The sequence below is a fragment of the Corvus cornix genome, chromosome 8 (genome assembly GCF_000738735.6).
Source record: "Corvus cornix cornix isolate S_Up_H32 chromosome 8, ASM73873v5, whole genome shotgun sequence".
NCBI lineage: Eukaryota > Metazoa > Chordata > Aves > Passeriformes > Corvidae > Corvus > Corvus cornix.
This window is the reverse complement of record NC_046338.1, coordinates 18,360,622-18,378,894: the sequence shown is the minus strand read 5'-3', so window position 1 is coordinate 18,378,894 and position 18,273 is coordinate 18,360,622. Positions and strand designations below refer to the sequence as shown.

The window sequence follows — 18,273 nt, the reverse complement described above, 5'->3', positions numbered from 1 at the left end:
TTCAGTTACTCTGTATTACAATTTACAGAACTCGTATGTTCTACAAATCAAGATTCATAGCAAACAGTTTCAGTGCTTTAAGTCCTACAATAAACAACAACAGGCAGAACAGAACCAGAGGGAAGGTAAGCAGATATCTGCATTCATCCTTTTCTGTGATAAGGTTTACTTCACAGTGATCTTCACATTCCAGCAAGTTCATTTGCTGGGGCTACCAGCTAACTTCCTAGCATCCTCAACTCGATTACTTCAGATATGGTGAACATTAAGTATCAGTTTCCAAACACAGAAGAAAGGCTAGAATTACCATCTGTTTCTTAATTTAGAAATCTGTATTTGTTTGTACAACCTAGTATCACTTCTTCTAGCGTGTCCTTTAAAGAATTATGTTTTAAAAACACTTAGTGATACAGTATGCTTCAGTTCTGAGGTATGCATTTTAAGAGTTCTCTTAGAGGATAAATGCTCAAAACCTTGAGTTCAAAATCTTCATGGTGCTTGCCTGAATAGCCAGATATTGAGATTTGAACAATTATTACATAATTTCTCCAGGTCTTTGTTTTACCATCTTGAAACACAGATGTTTTTTCATTAAAATACATTATTTTAGTCATGCTTGAGTATTACCCCATTAAATTTCAAAGTGCAGGTCCCATATGTTGACCATAATAAAATTAAAAACAGCAATTAAGACTGGAGGTAGGCAGTGGAGGGTAGTCTAAAGCCTTGTCTAAGGCTGGACTGATTACAATAAAATCAAATTTGGGGTGGACTCTATATCTGATGGGGCTAATGAGTTATGGTTCACCTTTGGACACTTTGGTCGACATTAGATGTCAGTCTGATCTGATCATGGGATCACTAAATGTTGCAAGGGCAGAACGACAAGGCTGCAGTGTTTTGTATCCCATGCTCAGACAGGTAACACTGATTGTGTTGTCATAATCCTAATTTCCATCACTCACATGGATTGATTCTCAATTCTGCCTGTGATTCCCATCTGCACTTTCTGATGTCTAGCTCCTGTGAATTTTGGCTACCTCTAAACTGGGTTTGGACAATTGATAATCAAAGAGAAATTGGATTATAAAACCAAATTTAGTTCTAAATAATCTGACTCCTTCATTCCTATTATTTTGAAACCATTTGCAAGAGTTCATACACTTGTCTCTGTGTCTAATTTAGCAAAAAAGTAAGGTGTGAGACCTACAGACTGCATTACTTCCAGGTTCAGCTACTTATTCAGATGTTTTTAAAAGCCATGGTATGGATATAGGTGTTCAATTTAGAATGCACTGCAGCAGCTGTGTATGGCTCACACTGGTAGATGTGAAGGGTATTTTCACATATGCTTTACACACTGTTCATTCTAAGAGGGTAAGAGAAGACTAACCCTAGTGTAGTTCTTTTACTTTTTTCCCTTTACTTTTAATTTTCTATGAATGAGGTCTTTAGCCATCATTAGGGAATTACTCCTAAAAATCTTGCAAGCATACCTCTTCCAATGAAAATAAATCATTAATAAAAAATACAGAAAAGGAGCAGTTATATTACAAAATTAATCTACCAGGCTTACAGAGAAAACATATTTGAAGGAGCCACCTGCTGTGGAGATGAGGCAGTAATCTCAACAGCAGGAAATAAAGGGAGAGAGGGAGAAAATACAAAAGCATAGACATTAAAAAAGTAATTAAAACACTTATCTCCATCGACATACATATCAAACAAAAAAATCAAAAAAAATCAAGCACCTAGAAAACATACTGTGTTGAACCTCACAACAGGAAGTAACAAAGCTGTCCCCATAAAAAAAATCTCCAGCAAAATGAGAGAGATTGTTTACAAATACGAGCCTCAAAAGTATTTACTAAAGTGTTAATCACTGATGGACTGACCTTGAGAAAAGCTGAGCAACTGCAGAGTATTTGCAACTTTTCTGAAAGACTAGATGCCCAGTATCAAACCCTTAAAACTGTAGAGAGAGTAGCTCTTTAGGTATCAATGGTTGTCTGTTCCATGCATGGTGAATGTCATAGCATGAGTTGTAGTGGTGTGTTTAGTATAATCAGCTGTGTGGCACAGCTTAACTACCATATTTGGATTATTCATTTCAATATATTCATTTCTAAAGTGTGCAGTATTGATGCATGGACAGCAATGTTAGCAGTATGGATATAGTGAATGTGGCTTCTTAGAAACAAATCGGTAGAGGATGTCCCAATGCATACAAGTAGTTTCTATCATGTCTAGGTAAAACTGTAAATTTGACAGTTATGAAAGTTTGCAGTTTCAGTGTTATTGTTCAAGAAAATACTTCAACATACTTAAAACTCATGGTCCAGTTTATACATATCATGGATTGTGTGACATTAAATAAAACTGTTTTAAATACATAGATTTTGATCTCCAGTTCCCCAGCCCACAAACAAGACTTGTTCAAGAAGATCAGAGCATTCAGAAATATTAAAGCAGTGCTTATGCACTTGGATTTTACAGTGTGCCATGTATCTTTGTAGTCACAGTCTAACCATATGGTACCTGTAGCTGCAAGTCTCTGGGCAAGTGTTAAATATCATCAGACGTGCTACATCTGAAATATTTTTGTATGGGAACGCAAGGAGCAGGTTGGAACACCCAGTGTGTAAAAAGGCAGGGACAAAATGGTGCTTTGTCACGGGAAAAAATGGTGCTTTTCTGTTAGTTCAAAAGAACCCTTTCAGAAGACAAATGGTGGATTTAGAATTTACCTTAAAAGGGCAATTACCTTAGCTCTGTATCTACTTTAGTGCATCCTTTTAAGAAAGTTAAAAAAATTAAACAAACTTTGTTAACAAAACTAATTTATCAGACCATGTCATTTCCTCTCTAAAACTCACATCAGTCTCTGGCCATCAGCCTTCCATGGCTCCTTTGCCCAGGACACATGGAGGGGCATAGCCTATTCCCGGCCAAAGGTGAGGAACTGCTGGTGCAGAATCTGTGCTGCCTCCTTGCTAGACTGTGCTCAAGTTTCTTATGCTGATGAGCAGGATGGGACTCAGCTTGTCTAGGCTTGGCCTCTTGGATATTATTTCAGAAGAATTGCGTTGCCACCAGAGCAGATATTCAGGTGATCAATCCTTTGTTTCTTCTCTCCAGTTTTGTATGAGATTCATGGATTTTTCTCTTCATTCTCATTATCTGACAGTTAAAGGCTTTCCACCCAGTCCTAGGATTTCCTGTAATGGAGGCTGTGAAGGACAGAAGAAGAGTTTTCCTTGTAAATGTGATTTTTTGAAATCTGGTTTAACTCTGAAACATAAGCATGGATATGGTAAAAGGTGGAAAGATGTCCTTGTCCTCTAACTTTCTAGCTCCAGATGTGTATGGCAAGAGAATATTAAAAAAAAATCCATAAATTGGTGAATGGGGTTTGATATTTGGCTTCCTTGTTTTAAAAGTTAGAAAAAGGAATGTGCATAGCCAGTCAATCACATTTTATTTGGGGTTTTTTTGATTGAATTTGGATAAATTTATGAATGCAATGTCATTTCAAAACAAACTTGAAAGACTGAGTATAAAAAATGTACAAAGTAAGTGTCTGCACTTTTAAAAGGTAACTCATGGTATTTTCAAACATAGTTTGCATTCACCAGCAAAATTCAGTATTATCACAATTAAAAATGAAGACAACAAAATTTTTCAGTGTTCGATGGGAGGAAAACCAGGAAAAAATAGTGCTCTAGTTAGTTTTGTCCCTGTAGGCTACTGAATATTTACACTTCACCTTCAGCTCCTTTTTTTGTTGTTGTTTTGGGTTTTTTTGGTGGTTTTTGGGGTTTTTTTTGGTGTGTCTGGAGATATGTTTTCAGTCAGCTGCCAGTGAAAACTACATTTGGCCCTTATCAAGGACAAGGGCTTATTTTCTATGTCAGTTATTAAGATCAGTTGAGAAGTTAATTTGAAACTGCAAATTTGCCCAACCATGTCAGATTTAAGTAATCCTAACAGTAGGTTCAGGCTCAGAAGGATAGCTGTTTCTGGGAAGAGGGGATTTGATCAAAATAGGAGATAGATGTGCAGTGCCTGTACTCTTGCTTTAGTCTCCCTTTCCAGATCAGGCTCATAGTTACAGTAGTAGCAGGCTTAGCTGATTGATGTGTTGACATGCCTGGATTTACTTGGTGCAGCAGCCGAGTGGACTTGGTACCCTGTTGTGCAAGCCAATCCCTTACATTGTCTATGCATCATTCTGGTATATTGCCATGTATATCTGACAAATTTGCTCTAATCATTTAGCAATTCATATCTCAACTGGACTAGGGAATTGTATCTAAATTTTCTTTAAAAGGAAACAATGGGCTTGACACTGTGCATGGAGAAAATTGACATGCATCAGTACTGTGAGAATAGAGAGTACAAGATCTTGATAGGAGGCAGATGATGTTTTTTTCTAATATGTGCATGTATATATTTATATGTATCTATAAAGGACACAAAAATGGGAAGTTAGAGTCTGTGTTTTCCAAAGCCACTATTACAGGGGCTAAGGACTTTGGAAAGTATATGGTGTGGCATAACTGGGAGAGACTTTGGTGCTGGGGTATTGCACACTGAAGAAGGGGTTGTGGGGACCAAATGAAGGAAAGAAGCAAAGTGAGTTGTGATGCCTACTGAGAGGCAGCTGGAGCACCTGCAGATGGAAGGCAGAGCACAGCAAACCAGAGGGTCAGGAATCAAGATGAATTGCTTTCTATGCTGCACCTGACCCAGATTGGGACTGTCTAGGTTAGCTTTTGCAAAGTTGAACTAGATCTGTCATGCAAGCTGTTATCTTCACAACATTTCTACTTTCTCTATTCTTAGTAAATGCAGTTTTACACAGCCCATGAGGCTTCGTTGCGTGGTTTGGATATCAGTTGCTTCAGAAGCTTGTTTCCTGTTATCAGCAAGCAAAGGAGCTGAGGCTTGAGGAAGTCCAGGGCTTTGGCTGCAGAAGATGAGGGGCTGAGCATAGCCCTCTGCTTGTATGAGGGTGTGCAGAGGCCATCCAAACATCACCAGGGGAGCTGCCTTTCTAAGCTGCCTCCTCTTGGTTGCCCTTCAAAGGAGTTGTTCGTCAGTGAAGGGGAAGGAAATAATTGTTATCGCTAGATTTTGACATAGGTGGTTTAAAGACAGGAAGTATGGAATACTGATAGATTGTTTCAGAACAATCAATAACAAATAATAAATAAAAAAGTCTTTTTAGATGGCTTGCAGGTGGATTTAGAGAACAGACAATTGACTTTCTTGGCTTCAGCCTAAAAGCCAGGGAAAAGACCTCATATTTTTCTAAGCATTTTTTTTTTGGTGGCTCTTGGCTATTTTCTATTAGTGTGTGAATTCCCTTTTTCTAAAGGATCTCTCTGATTTATCTTCAAAGGGTATTTCTCTTGGTTCATTATTTTGACCTAAATTGTGTCTTTCCTAGGTGACTGGTTTTTTTTAAATTTTATTTCTTCTCTAAAACCATTTGCTCAAAACTGCGTTTTTCCTCTACAGCTGTTTTTTCATTAAATATTCTCTCTCCCAAGAGACTGTTGGCTATTTATCAATATTTGATCTCTCTGTAAAACATACTTCTGTTGGGTGGATGTTTATTATGAAATGGTGTCTCTAAAGTGAATCTTATCTGTTCTTGATCTCTTTCTCTGTCTGCCTCAGTCTGCCTCTTTCTTAGCTTGCCTAGTGGCTTTAAGAAGTACTCAGTCTCTCTATTTTAACAAAAGTAAATGCAGTCATTACAGTGGCAAATCCTAAACAGCAAAAGGCGATGCATCAGAATGCAGTACAATACAACTTCCAGCAGGTGCTTAGCAAAGGGCTTGAATCTGTGCTAAGAAATCCCCTGCATTTCCTTCAAATGTAAATATCACAAAACTTTTTCAGGGAGTTTTCACGAAAATGAAAATAGTAAAATAAATATTTAGCTAATGCCATTTATATTGACGACCTCTTTGGCAGTTGTTTGGTCATATCAGCCAGGCAAAACGTTTTTGAATCCAAGGCATTCTAATCCAACTCCTTTGATTTCGGTGATACCAAACTAGTAATGAACCTGGACCGAGAACTTTGGAACATTCCCTTTATTATACTCCTTATTCAGCCTATGGGAGCCAAATTACTGATGCTGTTAGAGACCAAATAGTTTTCATTAGGAGATGATAAAAGCAGCAAAAATAAGTGGGGAAAAAATATTTGTGAGGGTTTCTCCTTGAGTTTGGAGATACACATTAGATAGAAAAGAAATTATCTTTAATGCAGGCTGTACATCTCACTAACGACAAGAGTGTTTCTCCCAAGAGTAGACTGAGGCCTCTGAGTTGGTTTATGGATATCTCAATAGAAATAGTCCTCTGCCTGCAGGCAGTCACTGAGGGCTTTTTCTGAGGTACTCTTTCCATAGATGATTTTGCAATATATACATAGAGGAAAATCTATGCCCTTTTAAAAATAGTTTCTTTAATGCATTTTACATATTGTACTAAGAATTTCTGGCAGCCTCTTAAGATATCCATTATTCATTATTCATTAGCTGAAATTCCAGTCTACCCAGAAGGTACAGCATTCAAAGGTCTTGAAGTTCAGGATGTGCTAGTATTTTTTAACCTTATTTTTCTCAATATCCAACTATAGATCAGTGTTGGTTTTAAAGTCAGGTATTCAGCAACTGAGTCATGACTTTCTTTATAAATATAGATCAAATTTCAGGATTTTTTTTTTTGCTTTTTGGCTTGTAAGCATTTTGAATTCACTGAGAGTGTATTTTGTTTTGTTTCACTGAAACTATTAAATCTAAAAATGTATTTTATTTTTCTAGAATTATAATAATTTCATTCAGAGTTCTAGAGGTTTTAAAAAACTTCCTTCATATAGGTAGCTCATGAAAAAGTACTAAGACTTCTCATTACTTAGTTCTGGTTGTACACTGTAATGAGACAGATTTTTGCTACTTAATTAATACAAAAAGACCCCAAACCTTCCCTGCTTGGAAGAGCACACCTTAACGTGCAATCCTGCATTATTATAGATGCCAACATTTTGTTATTAGGATTTTCCAGACCAGTATGTCTCGAAGAGGAGAAATACTATTCTGCTGCCACCCATGCCTGAGAATGGGGGGAACACAGATTGCTCTGTATGCTCCAGTTCTTCGTGCTTGCTGTGAGGATTCCTCAGTTCTAGTGTATTTTCTTAGAAAAATTGTTGACATTTACTTCATTTCAGTATTTAATTATCAATTAACATACTTTTGATAATATTTTGGGGTTTTAGATGTAAATGTGAAAGTGTAGACTGTTGAAAATATCCTGATTGCATTTGCATGAGTAAAATGGTTTAACTGGTGTGTCAGCTGGGCTGGCTTTTTGTGCTGTCCAACCATTCACACAGAAATGAGATGTTGTTCTTTGGTAATTGGAAGATGCTTTTTGCTGCTTTCCTTTAACTGAAAGGTATTTGTTGCTATTAATAGTTGTGAAGTAAATCCTTGTCTGCGTCCTACAGATTCTGTCTAAATGTGTGCTTTTAATAACTAGGAATAAATGTCAGCCAATCAAGACTTTGAGGTTTTGAGAAAATAATCAAGAATGGCAAAAATGATGGCATACAAGTACTCACAGATCAGATCTACAGCACTGCTATTTTTCCTCTTCCCCTTATCAGTTAAGCTGTTTGTTACTGCCTCATTTGTATTACCTGCTTTTGCAACCCGTTCTCTCTAATCCTTTCCCCTCTGCATTTTTGTTACGAGTTATATGAGTACACACATTATCCAATAACCTGATTTTCAAGTGCCTGTACTATTAAACAATCACCAGTTATATAAGCTGCAGACTACAAATGTGGTCATTTGTGATACTCTTTTGGAAACATCCAAGGGTTTGTAAAAGTGCTTGTATTGATGATGTTTTTGAGAATGTATGTGTAATTCAAAATATATATGGATCATTAAAATTTCCTGTGTAATTCTGGTGTGCCATAAAATATCTATTTCAGGTTTGCCAGAACCAAACAGAGACAGTATATTCCAAGGACTGAGAATGAATCAAGGATTCTACACATCTAAAGACTTCTTACCTCTGGTAGCAATGGCAAGTAAACCAGGTGTGTGATACTCTGTTCTTGTTGTAATCACATTCAGTAAGTCATTGGCAGTTATTAATATATCCAACTGTCTACACAGCAGCATATCCAGTTACAAAGTACCTTCCACTGAATATGTCTGGGATGGGGGTTTCTCTTGTCATGGTCAGGAAAGTTAGTGCCAGAGATTATAAACTAAATGATCATATATACAAATCTAAACGTATGGCAAATAATTTCTCCTAACACGTTATATTTGTTAGTTTGAGTTATATTCAAAAGATGACAAAAGCTTCACATTTGTATAAAGTATCTTGAAAAAATAGCATATATAAGATGGTCTTGAAAAAAATCTGATATTAAGGAAGGTGTTTCTGACCTATATAAGCAGCTGATTTGTAGACTGTTGATAAATTCTTTTACTTGATCCCAAGTCACGTGCTGCAGGTTTTACAGACACATTTAAATCGGCACTTGTTCCTTACCCAATGAATTTACAGTCTAAGACTCAGGACAACAGGAGTAGGACAAGAGTTAATAAGAAGGTGCTCAGTTCACTGCTCCAAATGCAGTCTTGTTTTATGGTTTTACATCTTTCTTTGAGCACAGAGATGGCTGCGTTTGCTCCCCAAGGAGCGCAGCTGCTTTCAGTGTCCCTGAATATGAACTCATAAGCCCCAAATATGTGGTTTGTATGCCACATTTCTTCATGGTCTAGATTTCTCAGGCAAAAGAGAAATTAATGTACAGTTTTTCTTTTTACTTAGGACAGAATGTGGTATTTTACGTATGACTTCATATAACTTGTTTTATCTACAAACTGATTTTCATTTGAGCATTCAAAAATTTCTTTTAGCATCATATAGGATTTCCCACTTATTTAGTAGATTTTTCTTAAACACTTTTGAGGAATATATATTCTGTAGCAGATTATTCCGCTTATAAAAGTAAAGTTTAGTATTCCATTTAATGCAAAATATTTCAGAAGTGAAATTCTGCATCCCATCTGTCCCATCTCTCTGCTGTTTTCAACAAATGCTTGTTTCTGTCTGTTTTCTTAAGCTCAAACTAATCTTAAATGATTTCGGAGAAAAGGGTGAGTTTTGCGTTTTCTTTTTGAAGACAGAGATGTTTAAAAATAAAACAGATTGAGAATATGCAGTGCAACACATTCATAGATTAACAAAGGAAAAGTAAATTCTGCAAAACAATTCTCTCGAAACAATTTGACTAAAAATACTTTGTAGAATTCTGTGGAGCAGAATGTAGCAATGTAGCACTTGTGTATTGTAGGTCACCTGTCTGCATGACCATCTATATGTGATCCACATCTTTCAAAATAGTGCAAAGTAGCACTCTTGATTTGCTAGCATATGTGATGATATGGGTTTTTTTATATTAAATCTACAATGGGAAAAAGGATGAACTTGGAAGAACTAACCTTTTCTGATTGACAGTAATAGATAGCTCTTTGGTGTTGTCTGTTAATTAACATGGTCTCTTTTACTTAATTTTCCTAGTGTCTGTCTGTAGCTATAGCCACCTTTTGCTCTCTAAGCCATGGAGTTTTAAAATAAAATATACACATACTACATCCTACTCTATCCTTCTTTTTTCACTATGACAGTTATCTAAATAATAGACATAATAGACTTGTTCATGGTAAAATATATATTCTGCCTGCTTATTAATTCTGAATGCCACTTGTTAATATACTTTCCTCCAAAAGGGGTTCTCCTTGCAGATACATAGATGTGAATTTACCTTGGGAGTGTGTTCCCAAGAGCAAGGAGGGCTGCTCTGACTGATCCCTTCTAGACTCTTACTCTAATGGCACTCTGAGCTGCCATTCCCCTGCTTCACTTGTGTTTTTTCCACTGCTCAATTTGTATGAAGTACTAAGTTCATTAAAAATAAATGAGAAAAGTTTAGAGAGAATTTTAGACTAAGAATCCTATTAAATAAACACCATATACATAGGGAGGGAAAATTATAGCATTTTTCATACATTAACCATTTTTCAAATGGAGAGAGAATAGGTATTGTTTCTCACTCTGCTTGTATGTCTAAATTAAAAGCATTGTTTACTTCAATAATACTTGTGTTCCACAATTACATGTGAAAATCTGCTGTAGCAGGATACTTGAGTTAAAGTCCAGTAGGTAAATGGCCAGCTTAGTGCCTCCTGACTGGAACAGTCCTGGGCTCGTTGAGAATATAGCTTTGTATTATTTATGTCATTCTTTTTCAAGTTGCAACCATTTGCCTAATCAACAGTTAGTTGTACTTAAACATGTGATAAAGTGCAGTCTCATCCAAGGAACAGACACAGTTCAGTTTAACTTAAGTATTTCTAGTTTAATTGAATCATCAAATACAAGCTGTAGATGATAAACACATAATGTTGTCATTTTCTCCATGTAACTTTTTACAAATGATTTGTAGAAAGCTACTGTAGGTTAAACATTTTCTTCCAATGGAAGAACTAGGAATTATTGTAACAATACTCTTTCTCTTCATGTTCAGCTGCTGAATAGCCTTTGAGAATCATGTCACAGCCAGAACAGTGTCAGTGCTTTATAGAAATCTGACTGAGAGGACTGATGTTGGTACACTATTACACAGAACTATCAACAACTGGTCATCTTTTTTTGTTTGTTTTGGTTTTGGTTTTTTTTTAACTGGGAGGATAATGAATCTGATGAGAGAGAAACTTAGTTTTTGAATAAAAAGATCTCACAATTCTAGTTTCGACCTGACAGGACCCACAATCCTAAAAAAAAGGTTGTCATTTGAATTCTTCCTCAATAAAAGATGCAGCTGCTTAGAGTACTGACTATGAAATTATGTATATGAGCATATCTTAAAAGGAGGAATAAAACTGTCTTTCAGTGGAGCAGAATAATTTGATAGTGACACTCCATGCTTGGAAACTGTAAGATGCAATTTTACACTGCTTTGAGTACAAGTACCTTTTGAGCTGTCATGCAGAAATGGTTTCTCTACTCAAAAATGGGGTTTTCCTTTTATCTTTCAGGGATGTGTGCCTGTCACTCTCCGTTGCCATCAATACATGGAACTGTGATTGTACTTGGGGCAGGAGACACTGCTTTTGACTGTGCAACATCTGCTCTGCGCTGCGGAGCTCGTCGTGTGTTTGTGGTCTTCAGGAAGGGATTCACTCATATCAGGGCTGTCCCAGAAGAGGTAAAATGGAATAGCAGCATTTCTAAGAAGGCATTTTGGTTATTTCTATGTGACCTGAAAGTGTACTATAGATAGTTAACAGACATCTCCTAAAGGTTGTGTTTATAAGAATGCTCCTAAAATGCATGAATGTTTATTAAAGATCTGAGGCTCACTTTGTGTACTCTTTATTTAAATAATTTTCCACTGTTGTATCTGTTTCCTGACAAGTCAGAGAGGTGCATTTGCAAGCAGGGGGTAGAATTTCTTGTAAATTAGAAAATGAGCTAAAATTTTTAATCTTGGAATCAAACAGCCACTAGAGGATTGCAGATAATTTTTCAGATCATGGTTAGATCCTGGAATGATACCTTCAGGCTGTTGTTTAAGCAATCTCAGTGATTCTGATATTGCCTTTTGAGCCTATAAAAGGTTTTCTTTCTTTCCTTTCCTTTCTTTCTGGTAAAAAAATTACTTACTGTGATTTTGGCTTTGAATCACTGCCAGTGACAGTGAAGCAATGATATTCATCACATATTTCAGCATCTAGTCTAATGTTTAGTTTGGCTTTGGACTTCGGCATTTATCAGGTCATCTGGACATTTTGAAACTGATTCTCCTTCCTCAATTTATATGTACTACAGGAGGTTTTTTTTGGATTATGTTTTCTTATTTTGGTGGTCTTTTTCTGTTTTCATTTATTTGGTACATTATGCTTTTATATACTTGAGGATAGCAGGCCATCTAATGCATCTTTATCACAAGATTTATGGTAGTTGGTCATCTGTTTCAAGAAGGTGGGCACCTTAGATCTTCCCGAGGGGGAATGGAGCTGCAAAGAAAGTAACAGAGGATTTCTTGGTGCATGATTTACTTCTGTTGCACTTCAGTCAAGAGTTCTAGACACAGTGGGATTATGGAAGACATTGCACAGACTCATGTGCTATTCAGATTCTTACTATAATCAGTTGTCACTCTGAACCAAAATCTTTGGTAGAAGCCTGGGTAAATTTCTAAAAGTTGTCAATGTTGGTACTCATCCAGTCATGCAGTGGGCCTTGAAAACAGTAAAATAAAAGCAGATTCATATAGTAATAGCCATGCTAGAATCATGTCGGGTGGGATATTACACATTCAAAAAAGTTCTGGTGTAAAATAGAGACAGTCATATTGTGAAGGCAATTGACTTAAGCAGTTTTACCACAGCAGAGATTCAGAAGATCTTAAGTCTGGATTGTCACTCAGAAAACTGTTGCTTTTTAAAAAATCTTAAAATCATAGTAAACACAAATCTGGGCATGGACTAAGTTAATACTATGCCATTTCTTAAAACACACAGATAATTACATAAGTGAAGTCTTTTGCCCTCAAAGGAGTTAAACATATGCAAAGTAATGGAACAATAAGAAAATATATTGGAGAAATATTTGCCTTGAAAATTTACCTACTGACCCTGCTTGATTTAATAGCATGAGAGGCTCTGAAGCTGGCAGTAAGTTGACTGTGTGCATACTGGACACTGCTGATTTCTACCATAGAAGAATCCATGGTAGCCTCTTCAGTCAAAAAATGTTTTCTGGTTGGTTTGTTTGGGGTTTTTCTTTATGAAAACACAGCATAGTTAAAGTTATATATTTTATTGCTTCTACTCTACAGATGGAACTTGCAAAAGAAGAGAAGTGTGAATTTCTGCCTTTCCTCTCTCCTCGGAAAGTTGTTCTTAAAGGTGGACAAATTGTTGCTATGGAATTTGTTCGAACTGAACAAGACAGTGATGGAAACTGGAGAGAAGATGAGGATCAGGTTGTCCGTCTGAAAGCCGATGTGGTGATCAGTGCCTTTGGCTCCATTTTGAGTGACAATAAAGGTAACCCTAACTAATGCAAATACTGATTGTTATTTTAGCTGCAGCCATGTCCTGTCCTTCGACAGTTTTGTGAAATGGCTCTTGTGGAGGTTACGCCGCTTGTGACTGCTGGTCCTCTTACGGGAATTTGTCCTTCAGGTACACCTTTTAGAAAAAAACTTGAGGGTCTGGTAACTAGGCAGTTCTCTGCATATTGCTGTGTAGAGCTGGAACTCAGCATAGAAGTACAGTTCCAGCATATATTTTTCTTCTCAATGCAAGTGGGATCTCAGAGAAACTCTTGGGAATTTCTTCTGGTCTCATTAATTAACTCTAGAGAAACTCATTATATTACATCTTTAAGCTGAACTGATCTGATCGCTGCGATCTCTTTTTTTTTTTTTTTTTTTAATCTAACAAATTAAACAGGAATTGAAACATTCATTATTCTGGTTCAGCTGGTCTGGGTATTACTTATTTCTTGTGCATGTACGAGAAAACTGTGACTTCTCTCTTAGACAATATTTCTTAGTTGCACTTTACAAGGTTTAGTCTTAAAAATTAGCAATTACTTAATTCTGTATTAAAGATGCAGAAATTGGCACATTGATGACATTTCAGAGATTGGACGAATTGTCTGCATTTAGCAGGGAGTTGAACATGCAATGCAGCTAAGAACATGGGAACTGAGCAAGATTTATAGAATGTTCTCTTCTAACACTAGGTTAGACTTAGAGTTCAGGCAAATACATTGAATGTGCCTCAAAAGTTAAAAACACTGACTCAGCAGAAGACACATTGATAAAATGAATAGATCTTCAGCTTGGAGACGGTCATGTAGGTTAGCAGGTTCTGAAAGCCTTAGTAATCAATGTGCCTGCCTCTCCAGGGCATGGTCATGCCAGCCAATTAACCCATGACATGTTGTCATGGTCCATTGGGTATAAATGCTCTGACAGAGGACTTGGCAAGTGCATCAGATTGTGCAAGACCAGAAAATTTGGTATTCAAAATTTCCTAGCATAATGTGCTTTTGTGAATCTTTGCAGTCAAGGAAAAAGGTAAATCTAAAGTGATCTAAGCCTGCTCTAAACCTGAATGATGTACTCAGCACTCCCTGCTCCACATCCAGCTGTATAGAATGGTAAACCATCATGCAACCATGAGAAGAGTCTAAACCCTCTCCTATGGTAAAAACAAGGATCAGCCTGGTATTTTGAGGAACATGTGAATTGAATTCCAGGAGCAGTCCTATCTTGTGTGTGCTACTATTGCTTTGGGATAGTTTCCTGCATCCTAGGCTGTTTCTAGATAGCAACTGCACCCAGCTACGTACAGTGCTGATTACTCAGGGCTGCCTCCTGCCCTGCCAGTACCTCCTGCTCTACAGGGCACAGGAGGTACAGGCTGTGTTTCTTTGAGAGAACAGACTGCCATTCCTCTTGGAGCTGTATTGCTGTGGAAAGACTCTGGCATTTGTGTGGGTCATACTTCAGGGCCCAGTCTAATTTCCAGGAAGCAAGGAGAAGATGATTTAAGATTTTTTTAAGAGATTCATTAACTACTGTGATAGTGGCATTGATTGACTGAGAATTTTGGAAAATTTTTTTGGTGTTGTTTTTAAAACCCTGTGTTTAAGGGTTTTGGAAGGTTTTCTAGACCCTCATGTGGTAAATCAATATTAACCTATGCAATCAGTGTATTTTTTTGTGATTCATAGACCCTATGATACAGGAGTGATTCTGTTTTCTCCCACATTAAAAATTACCTCAGTTAAAAGACTGAACTTACTGTGTTGCTTAGCCATAATACTGTGCCGGTCTTGTATTTCCTAGGGTGCGTTCAAAGTCTAAATTAATTGTTGAGAGGTTTTTAAATAGGAACATAAAATGGGAGGGGAACAAAGTCATGCAGTGAGCTGATCATGAGAGAAGAGAGTAATTTACTTTGGGGGTGAGCAAAAAACCTCAGTTTCACGCTGTATATTGGGTGAAACTGCTGTTAGAAAAGCAATCAAAAAGGAAAAATGCAAGTCATTTGTTTTGGATGTTGTGAAAGTGAAAAGAAACTAAGACTTGAGTGCATAAAGTGCTTATTTTGACCATACCATTTCAGTTGCTTTTAAGTCTTTTTTTTTTTTTTTTTAAGCTGTCTTAATGGAAGTCAGATTTTCTTTTCACCATTGAGCTGGATTACAACCAAAACTCCAGACTACCTCAGTGTATGTAACAAAAAGAAATGAAAAAGAAAAAACCACAACACCAAAACATCTTGTCTTCTTAGTGCTTTGTTGTGGTTTTTTGTCTGTGTGGTTCATTGTTTTTTCTAAATGAAGCACAATTCTGTGTTCAAGAGATGAAAATATTCAGGTATTCTCCATCAAAAAATGGAGATGAAAATACTGGAGGTATTCAAATCTGGACAATGCCGTGAGCAAACTGATTTGACTTGGATCTTGATCTAACTTTGAATGGAATGGACTAGGCAACCTCCAGAGGGCCCTTCTAGTCTCAATTATTCTGTGACTGGGTGACTCAGGTGCAGGTTGAATAAACATGTTAATTGCTGCTCATACAAAGAGCTCTATTAATTGACCTAATTCGTAAGGCACCTCAGGGAACTGCAGATGCAGTATTGGTATGGGCTAAGACAGCAGGTTATGTCCTATGAATGCTGGTTCTACTGATACAAGAATAAAGAAAATACTGTCAAAACGAAAGCGATTAAAATTAGACTTAGCCCCAGTTCAACAAAGTGTTCAGGGCAGCTTTGATGCTCATGTTTGAAAGTTTTATGAGGAGCCATAAGTGTGTGGGTGACTGAGCAGAAATAGCTCAAAGGTTAGAAAGTTTTATCTAGTCTATTATCCTCAACAAGATGTTTCCTATTTTTACATGGTAACTATTAAATCTGCAAATGAGATTCCATGCATTCACAATAGGTATTTAGTCATTTTTGTTTCTTTAAAATAAATGTCGATTGTGTTTTTAAGCAGCAGTTCTAGTGGTTATTCATCCTCCCATTGGTAATCATATAAATGCATCACTTAAAAAAACTGACTCCTAGGTTCATTTTATGCTCCTGAAGTTGCTTATAGATGAAACAGGGAAGGTGCCTTCTAGACTGTTTTAAGAAGGTTACCATTTTACTAAAACCAGTAGAACAGCCCAACAAATTGTTCAAATCCAACTACTGCAGATGGAATAAGAAAAATGTTTTGCTTCTTGAAAAAAGTTTTTTTGCAAGTACAAGCTGCTTTATTTTAACTGCAAAGCTTACCAGAGCCTTCAAGCCATCATAACTGACCCACAAAATTAAAGAGCTGAGAGGAATTTTGTACTTTTCCTCCGGTTCCTGCTTTTTTGCAGTTTGTTATTTTTAAGACCTAAAATGTATTAGTGAATTACTGAAATACCTTCTGTCACCATTCCAAATTGCAACTCAACATATACAATTGCAGTTCTGTGTACTCCCTCACACTGTTTTCAGCCTCTACATCCTACTTAACACCAATCCACTTGGTTTTAAAGTCTGAACTTTGAATAACCCTTTTCTAATCTATTTCCTTCTGATTAGCAAAGGGAACGATTTTTTTGAGACATTCATTAACCACTGTGATAGTGGCATTGATTGACTGAGAATTTTGGAAAATTTTTTTGGTGTTGTTTTTAAAACCCTGTTTTTAGGGGTTTTGGAAGGTTTTCTAGAACCTCACGTGGTAAATCAATAATGTGGTAAATAAATAATGGACTGCAAAATTTTGGAACAAATGCCCTTGTTCTGATTTATTTTCATGAATTTCCAAGGAGAACCGTGGAGAAAGTATGGAAAATAGCGCTCAAAATGCACTACAAAATTCATTGCAGAACAAGGGAGTAAGCCAGAATAGGGAACTGGCAACCTAAGTTTAGTTTGATGCTCTGTTTATCAGGCAGCAGTAAAGAGGAAGAATTCCCATGTAACCAGAACACTGAATCTTAGCATGATAATGTCTATTTTATTTTCCTGGAGAGGCAAAAAAGAGAAATGCAAAAATATCCAAGAAAACTCCAAGTACCGCCTTTGTAAAAAAACCCCAGAAATAGTAAGTTATTTGTGAACCAAAATATGATTTATGAAAATGTTGGTAGTAGCTAGCTCTTGCATCGTGACTGAAGAGCAAAACTTTATTTCTTAATTCCAGGAATCAGTCACAACTTTCAGATATTTTGCTTTTACTTTTAGTACAACTGTCATCTTGCTTGGAAACTGCAGCAGCTTACTGCTCCCCTAGAATAGTTCAACATACAGTAAAGACAACTTTTCCCAAGTTGTTTACAATTTTATTCTTTAACCCACTCCTACTTAATTTTTATTTCTACAGTTTGAGAAGCATTTTCTAGGGAACAAAGGAAAAAAAGGTTTGCAGAGCTCTGACCTCATAAGTGAAAAAGATTTTAGTTTAGTTATAGAACTTCAAATGGCACAGAAACCAGGAGTTCCAGAACTTGGAAGGAGTGTTGAGTTTCTTTGTACAGCCTGCTCAGACCACTGGGTAGCTTTGACTGCAGAGCACTGAAGCCTTGACTATCTAATGAGAGTAAAGGGGAGGAAGAGAGGCTGTGATACCCCAGCTGGGAATGCCCTGGCATCTCCCTGGTAGCACAGCATCTGCCTCACACCAACAGGCTTTAAGTCACCAGATTTGTAAAAATAATTTTTATGTAAAACTGAAATTTATATACATTCAAAAGATTCGTATTGAAATAGATAGGAGTTTTCCTGCTGAGTGATTTGGAATAGGATTTTTCTCCACAAATAGATTTATTGAAGGAGTTTGGGTGCAGCAGTTCCACACTGTGTTTCACACTTTCCCCCTTGAACAAGTTCAGAAACCAGCTGAGGTGGTGAAATATCTGAAAGAGAAATACAATGACAATTCTAATGAGAACAAGCTCCTTGCAATATGTTGGGCTTTGGCATATGCCTATCGCACACTGCAGCAGGTAATGGTAGAGAGGCAGGAAGATAAATCAGCAAAGCCTGTAGACACCCCAGTCACTCAGACTGCAGCCACACCAGACAGCAAGCCCAAACCAGATGGAGAGTCTAAGCCATTGACAGTGGCTCCTGTCACGAGGAAAAAACACACAACC

The 18,273-nt window shown here is 36.9% G+C and overlaps 1 protein-coding gene across 5 annotated transcripts in view; it reads left to right on the top strand.

Moving 5' to 3' along the window:
• DPYD (dihydropyrimidine dehydrogenase) overlaps positions 1-18,273 on the top strand; it is a 354,140-nt gene that overhangs the window by 154,785 nt on the left and 181,082 nt on the right. For all 5 annotated transcript variants that reach the window (XM_039555944.1, XM_039555945.1, XM_039555946.1 and 2 more), the window contains 3 exons: positions 8,020-8,127; positions 11,144-11,313; positions 12,949-13,159. In XM_039555944.1, the coding sequence (XP_039411878.1) occupies positions 8,020-8,127; positions 11,144-11,313; positions 12,949-13,159 (489 nt within the window). The remainder of the gene's footprint in view (positions 1-8,019; positions 8,128-11,143; positions 11,314-12,948; positions 13,160-18,273) is intronic.